This window comes from Peromyscus eremicus, chromosome 14, assembly GCF_949786415.1.
Source record: "Peromyscus eremicus chromosome 14, PerEre_H2_v1, whole genome shotgun sequence".
NCBI classification, from domain to species: Eukaryota; Metazoa; Chordata; class Mammalia; order Rodentia; family Cricetidae; genus Peromyscus; species Peromyscus eremicus.
This window is the reverse complement of record NC_081430.1, coordinates 51,027,989-51,044,648: the sequence shown is the minus strand read 5'-3', so window position 1 is coordinate 51,044,648 and position 16,660 is coordinate 51,027,989. Positions and strand designations below refer to the sequence as shown.

Below are 16,660 nucleotides of genomic sequence, written 5' to 3'. Positions count from 1 at the left end.
TTTTATTTTACTGAACCTGGAACTCACAGACTCAGCTAGGCTGACTGGCTAATGATTTGCAGCGATCCATCTCTCTATGCTCGGCCCTATCCCAGCCCCCAAACACAAGGGCCACAGACAGTGCACACTGCCTTCCTTGGCACTTAATGGTTGCCAGTTATCCAAACTCAGTTCCTCATCCTGTGCGTCAGGCAGTTTACCAACTGAGTCAAATCATTACTAATAACTTCAGGTTTCTTTTTTGTAAATTTGTTTATTTATTTAGCTCTCTCTCTCTCTCTCTCTCTTTCTCTCTCTCTCTCTCTTTCTCTCTCTCCCCCTCCCGATGTGTGTGCGTGTGTGTGTGCGTGTGTGTGTGTGTGTGTGTGTGTGTGTGTGTGTGTGTGTACAGCAATCTACAGAGGCTAGAAGAGGGTACTGGATCCCCTGGAGCTGGTGTTACAGGTCGCTGTAAGCCACCTGATATAGGTGCTGGGAACCAAACTCAGGTCCTCTACATGAGCAGTATGCACTCATACATTGAACCACTGCTCCAACACCCCCATCCGATAACTTCACCATAACAAAACAGTATACCTGCTGCAAATTTCCCGACACTCTTAATACTGAGTAATCATTTGAAATTACTGTAGTCATCAAGATCAAAATGTTAGGTATTGTTTTTTCATAATGCAAAATTAGAAAAGTTATAAAAAATTACCTCTCTTGCCCTTATTTATCTGCCTTCTCTGTGTGCTACAGCTATGGATTATGGTCCACCAATAATATGAAATGAGGAAAATGAAATTAATCTTCAAGAATCCACTGAAAGATCATTGTAACTATCTTTCAATGATAGTTACATGGGGTTTGGGGTGTGTGTACTTAAATATTGACTGTACTTTAAACTTTAAAGAAACTGTACCTGGTGACAGTTACTGAAGACCTAGTTCGCATAACTTCTTTAGACTAGGCAATCTCTTCTTAGTTCTCAAGCATTTTCTGAGGCCTCTCAGCCATACACAGTTTAAAGCAAATATTTGAAAAGAGCTATCCACTTGTTTTCAACACCTCTGTTCTCAGTTTTCGAGAGTCGTGTGCAGAAAATTCAGTGACTCCCCTTCCAGCCACACGTACCAGTGCTCCCTTAGTCACTAAGGATGTAATCAGGAAACCAACACAACAAAAATATTGCATCACAGAACTCTGGTGTGATTTGATGGGGAGAGGCATGTGGACAAGTGAATAAAGTATTACGTGTTAGATAACACTAGAGAAAGGAAAGAGAACCAGGATGCCAGCTGGGGGTGTGTGACTAAGCTCAGGGCAGGCCTCAGTGGTGAGAGGGAGCGAGAGAGTGTGTCGAGTGGGTATTGGACCACTCAAGCCTTGGAGAACAGCAGGTTAAGGCCCCAGGCTAAGAGTGTGTAAGAGGGAGTCAAGAAATGGCAAGAGGCCAGTGTGGCCATGTGGAGAGAGCAGTGTAAATGAAGTGGGAGGGCGTGAGGACAGGGATGCTGGAGAACTCTCTAGGCATCTGCAGAATTAAGGTTTTTACTGTAAGAGATGTAGAAAGGCCCTGGAAGGATTTAAGCCAGAAAAATAAAGATAGACTATTCTATCCTAAAGGATCACTCTGCCTGCTATATAGAGAGGAATGGAGGTAATAAAGGAAGGCAGTGGGTGATGAGTTAGGAGATGATGGTAGTTAAGCCAGATAGGCTGTATTGACCCCTTGAACCAACAGGGACTACAAAAATGATAGGCATAAGAAGGAGGTGGTATATGTTATGTCTTAAAGGAGAGTAAAGTTGCCGAATGGGACTAACAGTGCTCAGTGAAGGTTTAACTTCTGATGAACAGTCAGAGATCATTTTATAGTATGACTATGTCCTGTACAATGTGAGAGAAGAGACTCCATGTTCCCACTGCTCCCTGAGCCAGCCCCTTTCACTGAGTGGCTCTGACATTCCTCCACTAATGAGGAATGTATATTTCCCCTTGGGTTTGGTCCAGTTGTGTGATTTGCTTTCCCTAACGAAGTGTTTGCAGGCATTCTGTGACTGTCCTGGTAAGATGTTAGAGTCAAGTTGATACAACCTAGTGTTACCTTGGATCACTTGGTGTTGTCTGGGATGAGAGAACCTCAAATGAAGAATTGTCTTCACCAGACTGGCCTGTAGGCATGTCTGTGGATCATTTTCTTGAATGTTAACTGATATATAAGAACCCAGCCCACTATGGTGGTAGATCCCTAGGCAGGTGGGTTTAGGCTGTATGAGAAGCCTAGCTGAGCATGAGCCAGAGGGAGAGCAAGCCCATAAGCAGCATTTCTCTATGGTGTCTGCTTCAGTTCCTGCCCCAACTTCCATCAATAATGGATTATGACTTGGAAGTATAAGTTAAATTAACCCTTTCCTTCCCCAGGTTGATTTTGCTCATAATGTTTTATCACAACAACACAAACAAACATTGACTTACGCTTTGATAAGTGCTTGTGCAATCAATCTTGTTCACTGTAGCTATATAACAATATATATAACTATATATGAATATCCTTATATATGAATATATAAGGATATATGTATAAACTATATATATATATATATATATATATATATATATATATATATATATATATATATATATATGAATATCCTTAGATTTCGTGGAGCACAGAGAAGGTTGGTAAGAATGAGAAACAGAGCTTGGCCACCCATCCAAGCTTGGTCTAGCTTAGTTCATCTCTATATGACCAAGACCCTCAGAGTAGATAAAAGCTTATTGCTGTATGCTGGTGATTGTTGTGACATGACATTAGTTCAGCAATGGGTAAATGATAATTTTCTTGGTAGATGAGGTCACCAAGAAAATGGATGTCCCCGGAGGTGGGGAAAAGACCAGGGATGGTACTCCCTCGGGGAAATGAGGAAAAACCAAAAGGAGAGACTGAGATGCAGTGGCCAATGAATAGAAAAGGAAAGCCAGGGGCATGCAGTATCCTAGAAGCCACTTTAAGTAGGATTTATAAATTATGTCAAATATTGTAGCTATGAAGGGGATAAGTTTCAACAGCTGATCATTGGATTTAGCAATGGAGGTCCTTGGTGATATTGAAAAAATATAGTTTTGTTGTTGTAGTAGGGAAAAATGAAAGAAAAATATCATAGAAGAAAACTGGAGAGAGTGGTAATTGTTGGATCCCTGTGGTGATCTGAATGGTAAATGTCTCATTGGCTCATGTATTTGTGTATTGATCACGTGGTCCCCAGTCGGTGGCACTGTTTGAGGAGGATGTGGAAGCTTTAGGAGGTTGAGCCTTGATGGAGGGAGTGTGTCTTTATGATTTTGGGGGTCTATAGCCTAGCTCCACATCCTGTCCCCTTTCTCTCTGACTCCTGTGTATAGATAAAATATGGTCGGCCAGCTTCCTGCTGCTGCCACCATGCCATGCATTCCCCACTATGAAGGACTCTAATCCTCTGGAACCATAAGGTGAAATAAACTTTCTTCCTTTAGTTGCTTTTGGTCATAGCATTTTTATTACAGCAACTGGGAAGCAAACCAAAACACTGCCTTTACGAGCCTTTTTATTTTTAAGTAAAGAACAAAATAAGATTATGTCTGCATGTTCAAGTTAGAGGTCCTTTAAAAGAAAACATGGAGGGTAAAGGGTGGAGAATGTTGCCTGCATCCCAGGGTAGATAAGAGAATCAGGATCCTGACAGGAACCGAAGTGTTCAAATGTAAATGCCAGAGGAGGAGGCAGATGTAGTTGTGGGAAGCATATAACAGAACAATGGAAATTCCCTATGCTCTTGTCTGGTAGGAAGAGTTCTTGACCATTGAGGAGAAAAGTAGCTATGAAATAGTCAGGTAGGAGAATGGAGTGTGGATTTGGAAAATACTGTGGAACTGGTGGGTAACTTCCCAGTTAAGGTTTGCCACCATAGTTTAAAATGTTATACATTTTTATCTAGACATAGTCACATGATAGGAGCAAGTGCTCATGCATGGAAGGTTTGACTTCAGGGAGGACATATTTATTCAAGCATGTTTGGAAAAGGAAATGCCTGAGAGGATAAAGGCAGGGATGAGTTATGTTGGCGGATTTGAATTTAATTAAGGTAGGAAGGAGAAAAGACAGGAAATGGGAGATACTAAAAGACAGTAGAGTCAGTAAGTCCTGGTCAGGAGAGAGAAAGAACTGGTAATCAAAGAATAGTAAATATAACTGAAGTCTCAGGAGGGCTGTAGTTGTTGGTAATAATAAGTCTGTGATACGATTACAGAAATGAGTAGCTGAGCTAAGGTAGAGAATGAAAAAGTGCTGGAGAATGTCAGTTCAAGAAACGGAGATGCCTGGGCATCAGAGGGCACCAGAAGGCATCCACACGGATTACTGGAACAGGAAGAATCAAGACAAGAGCGTGTGTGTTGATGGGTCAGAGTCAGGGAGTAGTAATGAACAGTGAGACTGTGTATTTGACGGTCTGATGACAACAAAATCAGGGCTGAGGGTCTTAGAGGCAAGGAAATAATGGTCCGAGGGGAGCCAGAGTGAGCGTGAATGATCCCTAATCCCTGGCCCCAGCCCAGGGGCACATGTCAGTTACATGGGCTCTCGGGGAAGCTGCATCCTCAGGAAGAGCCAGGCTTCCATTAGATTAGGAAGGGGAAGGAAATGAGAGATAGACAAAGGGTTTTGTTACGAGGGACCCATGAATTTCTGAGGGTGTGGGGGAAGGTACCATGGGAATTTTTTTCAGAACTGGGGTGTACAAGGTCTTATGGAAATCTAGTGAGGCAGATGAAGAGCAGCCCAGCCCATGGGTCTTCTCACAGTGAGTGACACCAGCAGAGAGGTGAGCTCTGTCCTCTGGGCAACTAGCGAGTGAGGCTGTCCATGGAGAGGACAAGGAAGAGCAAGTGTCTGGGCCTCTCTCGCTCCCCCTGGTAGAAGCAGGAAAGCCTGAGCCATACACTTACGGTGTGGGCCTCTCCTCCTTCCAGTGCTCCCAGAAGGGAAAGATATGTATGTTTGTGGGAAGCGGAGCGCTAAAGAGCTAACTGACAGGTAAGAGGCACTATAAAAACTTTTTTCTCTTGTTCTGGGATCAAATGTATGACTACAAAAAAAAAATGGTTTTCCACTGGTATCCTGGGGAACAAATAAATATAAGGAAAAATGAAGAAGATAAAGTGTATGCATATACTAACACATCCTGCGCGTTATCTACAGCCTATTTATTATAAATGTTTATCATGCACAACTCATTAATTTGTTAACCTCCCAAGATACACCTATACAGTTTCTGGATCAATTCTGTCCTTTACTTAAATACAGCAATTTTTCTGGCCCCAAACAAGATAAAAATGTCCCAAGTTTCCCTCAAAACCTTTTTAGCTGGTTAAACTTCCCTGATATGACAGGACCCCACCCATGCCTGGCTAGAACATGACCCTTTCCAAACTCAGCAGTTTCCCAGTGTCTTTGAGGCAAACTGGAAATGGGTGTTGTCAGCTGGAAGGCGCATGACCTCAGAATCCACAGGCTAGACTTGACGTCACCTCCAAAGTCTTTACCAATTCCCAAGAGTCTCTGGTTTCTAAGTAGACTGGAATTACCCTAGCCTTTTGATTACCATCATCATTCAGAAAAGGAGAAGGAAGCACCCCCACCCTGTTAATGTGACAGACAGGAGACTGGGTTGGGATGAATGAGGTGGCCAACAGAAGGCCACTTTTTAGACAACATCTTCTTAGAAATGGTGCCTCAAAGAAAACGTAGGAAATGACACTTAAGGCTGGAAACACATTAGAGGGTGTCTGAGGATCAGAGTCTAGATTGTAGCTGGAAACTTGGGTTTCCTGATGTTTGCTCAGTGTGCTGACCAATCTGCTGTAGCCCTAAATGATTATACAACCAGTTCATTTACTCTGCATTTGGACGACGTAGAACATAAACAAGAGGGTAATGGCTGATTTTGGATGCCAACTTTACATTACATACCTGGGAAGAGGACTTGCCAATTACATATCAATCGAGGAATTACCTCCATCAGATTACTCTGTGGGCATGTCTGTAGGAACATTTTCATAACTAATAATTGATGTAGGAGGACTCAGTCTGCTCTGGGCAGTGCCAACCTGAGGAAGGTGGGCCTAGGCTACCTAAGAAAATTAGCTGAGTCTGGAAACAAGCCAGTAACTCAGTAAGGTCCTCCATGGTCTCTGCTTCAGCTCCTGCCTCCAGATTCCTACCTTGAATTGTTGCCCCGACTTCCCTCAATGATGGACTGTGACCTGGAAGTGTAAGATGAAATAAACCCTTTCCTCCCCAAATTGTTTTTGGTCGGTATTTTATCACAGAAACAAAAAGCAAATTATAACAAGAGAGGGAAAAAATGAAAGCAAAAATAATGCAAAATTAATCATTTCTGTTGCTTTAGGAAGGCCAAAATTATTTTTGAAATATCCAGGTATCACTTAGCCACCATCTCTTATTGCCCAGACAGTCAAGATTGATAGTAAAAATTAGAAGCAACAAACATGAAACATTGACGGAGCCAGTAGAGCCGCATCAGAATCCAGCACACTGTGGTGAGCAGGATGGATTCCGAGTGGTCGGGAAGCAGTTATAATGCCAGCCCTGACATTATAAGATTTCCAGTTGGGTGCATCTCTAGTGTCGAAACCCTACCAAGTAAGATGTGCAAACCTGGAGGTCTGGAAGAAGAGAGACAGGCTTACCTGGGTCCTTCTGGTCACCCAGTTTGTCCAGAACGTTGAAGGAGATGTCGAGGTACTCTCTCTGGATAGCGCTGACTGCAATCTTCCTTTGCTTCCTCTGCCTGGGGACAATCTGAATCTTAAATTCTGATTCCTCAGCCCCATCCTCCTCCACCTTCTTTTCAGGGTTCTGTTCCGTATCGGACTCAGCACTGGTGCTGGGCTTTTCTATTTCTATCGGATTCTCGGCATCTTCAGGAACTTTGAGGAGTACAGTTTTGGTCCCTGATGTTGGTGTCTGCCCTGCCTTTTCCTCAGCTGGGCCAAGGTCAGGGTTGTAGTCCACTGACATCTCGGGGACAGCGGATGACTTCTGGAGGAGGTCTCGTTTTTGTTTAAGCGTTAGCGGACTGCCAGAGGGAAACTCCCTCAGCTCCTCTGACTTGGACAGCTCTTCCGAGTCTGTGAGATCGTCTAGAGCCGTGACCGTAGAGTCTCCGTTGCCTGCTGACTGGTGGTTTCCTGAGTCCTTAGAAGAGAAGTCTTTGGAACAGTCCTCCACACTCACCTGCACAAGCGGGGTGGTGCTTAGGCTGAGGACCGAGGGCTGGCTGGGGATGGAGGGTGAGGAGGCAGCATTCTTACCCAAGGGACCATCACTCCCTTGGTTCATCATCTCTTCCTCTTCATCACTTTCTACTATTCTGAGAGGCGGGAGGGGCTCAAATACAAGAGAGTCACTGTCGGATGTTGAGAGTATAGAGCGTTTCTCTGGTCCAGATGTTGAATCTGAGGACAAATCTATGAGATCTAAATCCTCTTTAGGAGCAGGCTTTCCCGGGGAGTCAACTCTCACTTCGAATGTCTCCATGCAGTTCAACCTAACTTCTGGTATCACAGGCCTTCGTGTTTCTTGAAAACCTTCACTCGATGGATTCTTGGGGATTTCAGTATTGTCCGGCCTCGTGGCAGAATTCTGTCTAGAGCGTCCGTGGTGGTCATTTTGCCGCTGTGTGATATAGGCAGCTTGGGCAGGAGGCTTATCTAGGTCACACCGATCTATGCAGGACTTCCTACGATGCTCATCTAATGTGAACAAGAGGGAGTCTGCATTCCCTATATCAAGAGATTTTTGTTTTAAAGAGCGTAGCTTTTTTTTCTGAATGCTTTCTTCTCTCACACAGTGCAGAACGCTGTCTTGTAACGCACCCGATTCTCTATATTCAGCCAGTTCTATTTCACCTGATTAAAACAGAAAGAGCTAGTACTATTTCCCTCTGAGAGTTTACCATTTTCCCCTCATACTTGGGTACACAATTGGCACAAATCGTAATTATAATCCCAGCTCTACCAGAAGGGAAAACTGACTTTCTGGCCATGTTTTTATAAGATTTGTTCGGATTTCAAGAACTGGGAAACTCGGGTACAAAAGAAACCCAAGCAATGGTTTAAGATAGGATTTCCAAAAAATCAAGCTTGGAGGTGGCTCCTCAGCTCGGATAGTCATTATAAACATAAGAGAGGGGTTGGTTGGTTGGTTTGTTTGTTTGTTTGTTTATTGCGTTTTGGTTTTGGCTGAGGCAGGTCTAGGAACTTGTATTCAAATTGTGTGGAAGAGAAGCAAACATTTTGCAACAAATCAAATCAAGCAATGGCCCTTGAAGACAATCATGACATTAATGACATATCTGTCAACTCACGTATATATATATAAATGTGTGTATATATATACTGTTTGTGCATACATATATATAAAAATCAACAATATCAAAATATATGGTAACATAATAAAATTAAGATTGCACCCCAAACAAACGGTAGAGTACAACATTTCTGCATAAAACTACTAAGAGGAAAAATTCATACTTCTCTGAGCATTCATTTCAACCGGCTGGTATTTCACCATTTTGCTGCCGCCTATCCTTTTCAATCTTGCAAAAAAAGTTTGAGACTCTTTATTGCAGGGTCCAGTAGGTGTATCATGAATATCAGATTCATCAAAAACACTATCTTCTTCTAATTGGGGAGAAAAAGTCAAAATTACACTTAGGAGTTTACTCTCTCTTAGGCTGTGTCTACACAAGCATTCAGTGAAAGCATTCTCGAGCAGTCTAGGTGGTTTCTGCACCAGCAGAGTTTAGCTGTGGGTCTATACTCCATCCAGATCATCCAGAGCTAAAGCGAGCAACCGGTTACAAAGCTGCCCATCATCTTCTGAATGACAGAGGGCAGCATTATGAGAAGCATCTCAGTGGTTCACAAGAGCCTTCCTTGGGTTATATGCCCATTACTCTTAAAACCAAATGATATGCAGATGTCAGCACTCTATCCAGGAGTCTGGACATTGCTTGAATTTGTTATTTTCAGGCTAATTTGACAACAAGGACATTAACATGAATGGGGCTTGACCTTTCTAAAATTATATGCCTTCTTGGGATCTGGGAACTGGCATAGACACAGCCTAACAGTACATGCACCGTATACTTTGTGAATGCAAAATACTGTACTCTACACTTGGTAATGAAACACACAACACACAGAGAAAGCTTAGAGAAGGCACTTGTCATCTCAGAAGCTCCACGGATGATTATGGACTGAAAGAGTAAACAAAGGAAAAATCAAACAGAAAATCCCATTTCTTCCTATTATAAGAAGACTTTTCTCCGAGGCATTTACTGTGCATCTGTAATAGATTGTATGGATCCTGGGTGGGGGTGGGGAGAACCTTCGGCTCTTGTGATCCTGGGCTCCATAGCCAAGTTGGTTGCTTAGTGTCTGAGTTTGCTCACAGGTCCTTTCTCCTATCCCTACTTGGCTGCTCTTAAGTCAAAATAATCCAAGTAACATGTAAGTGAAGAAAGAACCATCCTGCCACAAACCCTCGGGTTTACTTCCCCACGTTTCCTCTCTCTTCCTTTCAAAAGGATAAGGCACATAAAAGCAGTGAGAGAAAGGACAGTGAAAGGCACTTCACAGCACAGAACATGAAATTGCTGCTGTCAGAGGCGAGTATCCCTGGAACTGTAATGTTTGAGCTTCATGGATACCTACATGTGACAAGACACGACCCAGGTGTGACAATGGTGACACTGAGTCTCGATTTCTTGAGTCTAGAAAAACTGTCAGCCCTAAAGTGTATAGACCAATCTTATCCTAACGCACACGAGTCAACAGTGAATGAAACCTGAAGAAGCAAACGTTAGTTGATGTCACCACAAAAATCTGTTTAATCAAATAAAAAAACATTAACAATCAAAATGGATACAAAGCTCCATGTGTGCATACACAAAGATAAGGCATTCCATCAAATTCCCATGTTTCTGGGGAAATGCATTAACATGACCTACTTTGTTTCTTTTTTAGAAAAAAAATACCTTTTAGAAACTAGTTTTCTAAGCAAATGGCAATAGCGACTTGCATTCATAATTCTGGAATAACTCTCAAAACGTACTGTGTTGTATGTTAGAGATGAGAGGACAATGAACTGTCCCTTCTACCCAAGAAGTCATCTGGGGTTGAGCCTGTCCAGACACTAAGCACACTGAAAACACCATAGCTTAAATGAGTCTACGGAATTTTCCAGAGACCTAAGCTGACAAACACCACATTCTTCAAGAAGGAAGTGAACGGTCCCAGAATCCTAGCTGGTCCTCTGCTTCATCTGAAGCCAGACAAGTGCCTTGGGACTCACAGTAATAAACAACGGATCACCGGCCACTAGCCAAGCTCCTTCCTGTGGTCGCCCTACCAGTCCCGGCTGCTCTAACACTACAGGGTCAATGGGCACTTGGTTTTCTCCCACGATTTGATTCAATGATGGCATCATTTATAATTCTAGTTACACTGTGACATTTATCAAAGATACAAACCTTGGCTCTTCATCTTTTACCTGTAATTTCACTCAATTTAGCATTTTTTTCTACGGTTGCCTTTGAGGAAAAGCTATCAATGAAAAAGGCATTCACACTGAAAATAATTTAAACCTATACACAAAAACTTCTTCACTTCCATCACCTGCAATCACTTCATACTGAATAATGAGGCTCGGAAAAGGCACTTCAGAAAATTGAGACTGAATGCAAAAATCTGTGAGCATGAAGTTCAAGGGCAAACTAGAGACACTCAAGTGATGATTCCACTGACTGCCAACCCAGACAGGTCATAGCCCCAAGGCAAGATGTTTCCAGCCTGTAATAGGAGGCTATGACAGCTTGTTAATCAGATGGCAGAAAATAGCATACCTAATATTATTATTATTTTGAATCTCAGAAGTATGCTAACTGTTTCTCCTACACACTCAATTCAAAAAGTGAAAGCAGCAACATTCTTGAGATTATTGAACAATTAACCAAATAGGCAGTGACGGTTTTGGCTTCATAAGAATATATAGGAGTGCTCCTCTACCTCCTTAGACAATGTAAAGGCTGCTGTCTGGAAGAGCATCCTGTATCCCAGCTAAGTTCAGGACAGAGTTCTGTCTGGAGAAGTACCTTTTTCTTTCTCGCTGTATCTGCTTATGTTGCTGTTGTCACTGTACAGCGGTCCTGCCGTGGCATGGGGCTTGCAGCTATGGTACTGCGCATTGAGTGTATTGACTGTTATGTGAATCAGGTGTAGCAGGATCTTGCTGACATCACAGTCTCGGTAGGGATACTGTCCAATGGGGAGAAAATACAAGTGGTTATTCCAAAGGATAAGTTTTCCCAGGGACCTTACTGGATAGTTTCCTTATATTTCTCATGCACTAGAAAAACACACACAAAAGTAACAACATAGGTTCTGATCAGAAGCTTGTCTTATAGGGTCCCTGCCTCTCCTTGCACCAAACCACTGACAGCAACATTGGCTAGATCATAGCAGATGCCTCAGAGAACATAGGCATTGCTACTAGATAACTATAATTTTAAGTATCATCTTTATTTTCTGAAAACTAATCAATACTTAGATAAATTATGAGATTCTGAGCATAGAAGTTAATGACTATTTTTAAAAACATTTTTGAAATCCTACATTGGCATTCCCTCCTGTTTCTTTTCCATTCTAATAACTCTTGGCCTCTCAGCACTGATTACATTTCTTCTGAAGGTCAAATTTTTTATCTCATGGAATCCTCATCCGTTAGGGACCCTCCTAGCACTGTACTCTCAAAACAACCTTCCATCCCAGCAGAGGAAGCACAGCCACTCACCTTGTAAAGGATGACGAGCAAGGCCTTCAACCACATCTGCCTGATGTGAGGCTTTAAGGACCAGAGGGAGCAGCGAGGTGGCTGTTGGAAATAATGCCGTAGTTGAGGACAAGAGCAGTATTTGAGCACCTGGACCACGAGGGGGAGAAGGTGTTTGCCCAAGTTAATGTTATAGTCCATAACCTGAAATAGAAGAATATTAGTAACTGAAAGAAAACTATAAGTATAAGTAAAAGGAAAAATTTGAGCCATCACAGCATACACAGAGGCACCTCACAAAATATCAATATGAAGACAGTATATATGAAGGGGAACTGTTCAACCTCATAGTAAATTTTAGTACTTGCAAACTGATAGTTTTTATCTAATCATCTATTTATTTCATTATGTGTTAAAGATAAAACTGAATCTATTAAAATATGTATCACAACAATTAACTAGGACTAGGCTAGTCTGGGTGAAAATAAAACCTTACATTAACCACATAGAGAAATGAGACTGCTTGGATGCATCTGGCAAGGCTCGAAAGTGGTATAATCTTCTAGAATAGAAATTTAGCAAAATGCATTTGAAACTAAGAGAAAGTATACATCCTTTATCATAGCTAAATGGATCTGAAGAAAACAGTCAGGCTAGTGTTCTATTCAGCATGGCTTTGTTGCCCCAAATTGAAAATTATTTCTATATTCAGCCATTAACTAGATATTATTTGTGCCATGTATGGCGGTTCATGCCTGTAATCCCAGCACTCAGAAGGCTGAGACAGAAGGAGTGTGAAGCCAGCCTGGTCTACATAGTGAATACTGGGTTATAGTGTGAGATCCTGTATCAATAAACAAACAAACAAAATACACAAAATAAATAAAACATTATTTGTATAAAAGTATACTTTGTAGCCACTAATTTGGAGATGATATAATCTTATATCTATAATACAAACTTCATAATTATTAATTTGGTTTTTTAAAGCTATTTTTATAACAGTATCTATAATGGTGCATATACTTTATTTTTTAATTTTTTTTTGAGATAGGTCTCATGTAGCCCAGGCTAGACTAAAACTCATTATCTCCCTACCTTTGCCTCCTAACTGCAGGGATTACAGGCATTGTAATCTTACCCAGTTTATATATCTATATATCTATCTATAGATATATAGATAGATATATAGATATATAGATTTTTTTTTATTGTTGTTTTGGTCTTTCAAAACAGGACTTCTCTGTGTAGTCCTGGCTGTCCTGGAACTCACTCTATAGGCCAGGCTGGCCTTGAACTCAGAGATCCACCTGCCTCTGCCTCTTGAGTGCTGGGATTAAAGGTGTGCGCCACCACACCTGGGTAGACACTTTTATAAAAAATGTGTCAGGCCAGCGAGGTGGCTCAGTCAGTAAGAGTGCTTGCTGCCAAGCCTGATGTACTGAGTTCAATTCTTGGAAAGCACACCATGGTGGCATAAGAGAATCAGTCCAGGAAGTTGTCCTCTATCCTTCACATGTACACCGTGGCACACAAAAATAAAAGGATAAACGCAAAAAAAGTTGTCAAAGTAAGCTTTAAAAAATATTCCCAGTTACAAATGTGTGTGTGTGTGTGTGTGTGTGTGTGTGTGTGTGTGTGTGTACATACATGTAGGCATGTGTATGTGTGACACAAATTCAGGAGAAGAATTTTATAGACGTTTTAATTTTAAAACTTATAATTTCTAAAGTAAAAGCACAATGTGGATTCAGAGAAGAGAAGGGAGAATGGGAAGTGGTGTTGTTGTCGAAAATGACACACATCCAGCTATCTGCCTCAGGGAGAGGAGCTGCTGCAGGTCACTCCTGCTTCTTGTTGTGTTCACTCTTACAATCTGTGGGGGCAAACTGGTAATAGCTGCCGCCTGTTAAGTGCCAGCCACATGACAGAGACTGAGTAAGATGTTTTACCATGTGTTAATTTGGCAGTCCTCACCAGCCTGTAAGCAGGTGAGAGAGCTGCCCTCAGGCTGCACATCTACCTCTGCCACCCACTGGACTCCGTCCATCCAAGACCCACTCCACTGCCCAATCCCATGCACCTAAACATCCTCCCCATAGTCAGCCCTCCCTGCAACCCCAGCAGGCTACATATGCACAGGCACAAACCACACCAGTTGGAAAAACAGGTCAGTGACTGGTCTCTCAGCTGGACTGCCCCAAAGTCCAGGCCCTAAACCTCAGGGCACATCCTGTGCCCTTCCCTGTCCTATCCCAGCACCAGCAAGGTACCTGAGCCCTGCTCCCAACTCTGGTGGAACTCCACTGCTCTGGTGCAGTCCCCACCAGCCTTCAAGCAGGTGAGAGACCTGCCTCTAGGCTGTACTACCACCCCTGCCATCTTCTGGACTCTGTCCCTCCAAAACCCACTCTGCCACCCAAACCCATGCACCTGAACATCTTCTCCATGGCCCACCCTCCCCTGTAACCCCAGCTGACTACACAGGCACAGATGCAAACCACACCAGTTGGAAGAACAGATGAGTAAATGCCAGTGTAAGAATACATTCAAAAACTGAAAGAACAATATGGCACCACTAGAACCCAGTGATCTTACAACAGCAACACCTAAATATTCCAAGGCAGCTGAAACACAAGAAAATGACCTTAAAAATAACGTTATGAGGATGATAGAGGTCCTTAAAAAGGAAATGAAAACTTCCCTTAAAGAAACCAAGAAAAAGACAAACAAAAATTGGAAATCAAAAAGTCCCTTAAAGAAAGACAAGAAAATAACAATCAAACTGGTGAATGAAATGGTTCAAGACTTAAAAATTGAAATAGAAACAATAAAGAAAGCACAAACTGAGAGAATTCTGGAAATGGAAAATCTGGGGAGGCAAACAGAAATGACAGATGCAAGCATCACCAACAGAATACAGGAGAAGGAAAAGAGAATCTCAGGCATTGAAGATATGACAGAGGAAATAGATTCATCAGTCAAAGAAAATGTTAAATCCGATAAATTCCTACCACAAAACATCCAGGAAATCTGGGACACCATGAAAAGACCTAAGAATAACAGGAATAACAGGAATAAACCTAAGAATAACAAGAATAGAAGATGGAGAAGAATCCCCGCTCAAAGGCACAGAAATCATGTTCAATAAAATCATAGAAGAAAACTTTCCCAACCTAAAGAAGGACATGCCTATAAAGGTACAAGAAGCTTACAGAACACCAAATGGACTCAACAACAACAGCAAAAGTCCCCTTGCCACATAATAATCAAAACACTAAACATACAAAATAAGAAAGAATATTAAGAGTTGCAAAGGAAAAAAAGGCCAAGTAACATACAAAGGCAGATCTATCAGAATTACACCTGACTTCTCAATGGAGACTCTAAAAGCCAGAAGGTTCTGGAAAGATGTTTTGCAGATGCTAAAGACCATGGATGCCAGTCCAGACTACCATACTCAACAAAACTTTCAATCACCATAAATGGAGAAAACAAGATATTTCATGACAAAACTAGATTTAAACAATACCTATCCACAAATTCATCTCTACAGAAAGTACTAGAAGGAAAACTCCAACCCAAGGAAGCTAGCTACACCCACAAAAACACGGACAATAGATAATCTCATATCAGCAAAACCTAAAGAAGAGAAACACGCACACACTACCATCACCACCACCAAAACTGAAAACCAACAGGAATTAATAATCACTGGTCATTAACATCTCCTAATATCAATGGACTCAATTTGCCAATAAAAAAGACACAGGCTAACAGAATGGATATAAAAACAGGATCCATACTCCTGCTGCATACAAGAAACACACCTCAACTTCAAAGACAGACATTACCTCAGAGTAAAGGGTTGGGAAAAGATTTTCCAATCAAATGTACCTAAGGAGCAAGCTGGTGTAGCTATCCTAATAACCAACAAAATAGACTTCAAACTAAAATTAATCAAAAGAGATAGAGAAGAATATTTCATGTTCATCAAAGGAAATATTCATCACAATGAAGCCTCAATTCTGAACATCTATGACCCAAATACAAGGACACTCACATATGTAAAAGAAACATTACTAAAGCTTAAACCACACATCAAACCCCACACATTAATAGTGGAAGATTCAACATCCCTCTTTCACCAATAGACAGGTCTGCCAGACAGAAATTTAACAGAGAAGCAGGGAACTCAATGTTATGGTTCAAATGACTTAATAGACATCTACAGAACATTTCACCCAAACACAAAAGAATACACCTTCTTCTCAGCACCTCATAGAACCTTCTTTAAAATTGACCACATACTTGGTCATAAAGCAAATATCAACAGATACAAAAAAATTGGAATAACCCCTTGTATCTTATTGAATCACCATGGGTTAAAATTAGAGTTCAACAACACAAACTACAAAAAGCCTACAAAATCATGGAAACTGAACAGCTCTCAACTGAATCACCATTGGATCAAGGAAGAAATAAATAAAGAAATTAAAGACTTCCTAGAATTCAATGAAAATAAATCAACAAGATACTCAAACCTATGGGACACTATGAAAGCAGTACTAAGAAGAAAGTTCATAGCACTAAGTGCCTACATAAAGAAGTTGGAGAAATCCCACACTAGCAACTTGATAGCACACCTGAAAGCTCTAGAACAAAAAGAAGCAAATTCACTCAGGAGGAGTAGACAGTGGGAAATAATCAAACTCCAGGCTGAAATCAATAAATTAGAAACAAAGAGAACAGTACAAAGAATCAATGAAGAAAAGAGTTGCT

The 16,660-nt window shown here is 41.5% G+C and overlaps 1 protein-coding gene across 2 annotated transcripts in view; it reads right to left on the bottom strand.

Moving 5' to 3' along the window:
- Positions 1 to 16,660, bottom strand: part of Unc79 (unc-79 homolog, NALCN channel complex subunit) — a 192,915-nt gene that overhangs the window by 66,362 nt on the left and 109,893 nt on the right. For both annotated transcript variants that reach the window (XM_059279488.1, XM_059279489.1), the window contains 4 exons: positions 11,900 to 12,082; positions 11,202 to 11,364; positions 8,578 to 8,727; positions 6,733 to 7,953 (listed from right to left, as the gene is read on the bottom strand). In XM_059279488.1, coding sequence (XP_059135471.1) covers positions 6,733 to 7,953; positions 8,578 to 8,727; positions 11,202 to 11,364; positions 11,900 to 12,082 — 1,717 coding nt within the window. The remainder of the gene's footprint in view (positions 1 to 6,732; positions 7,954 to 8,577; positions 8,728 to 11,201; positions 11,365 to 11,899; positions 12,083 to 16,660) is intronic.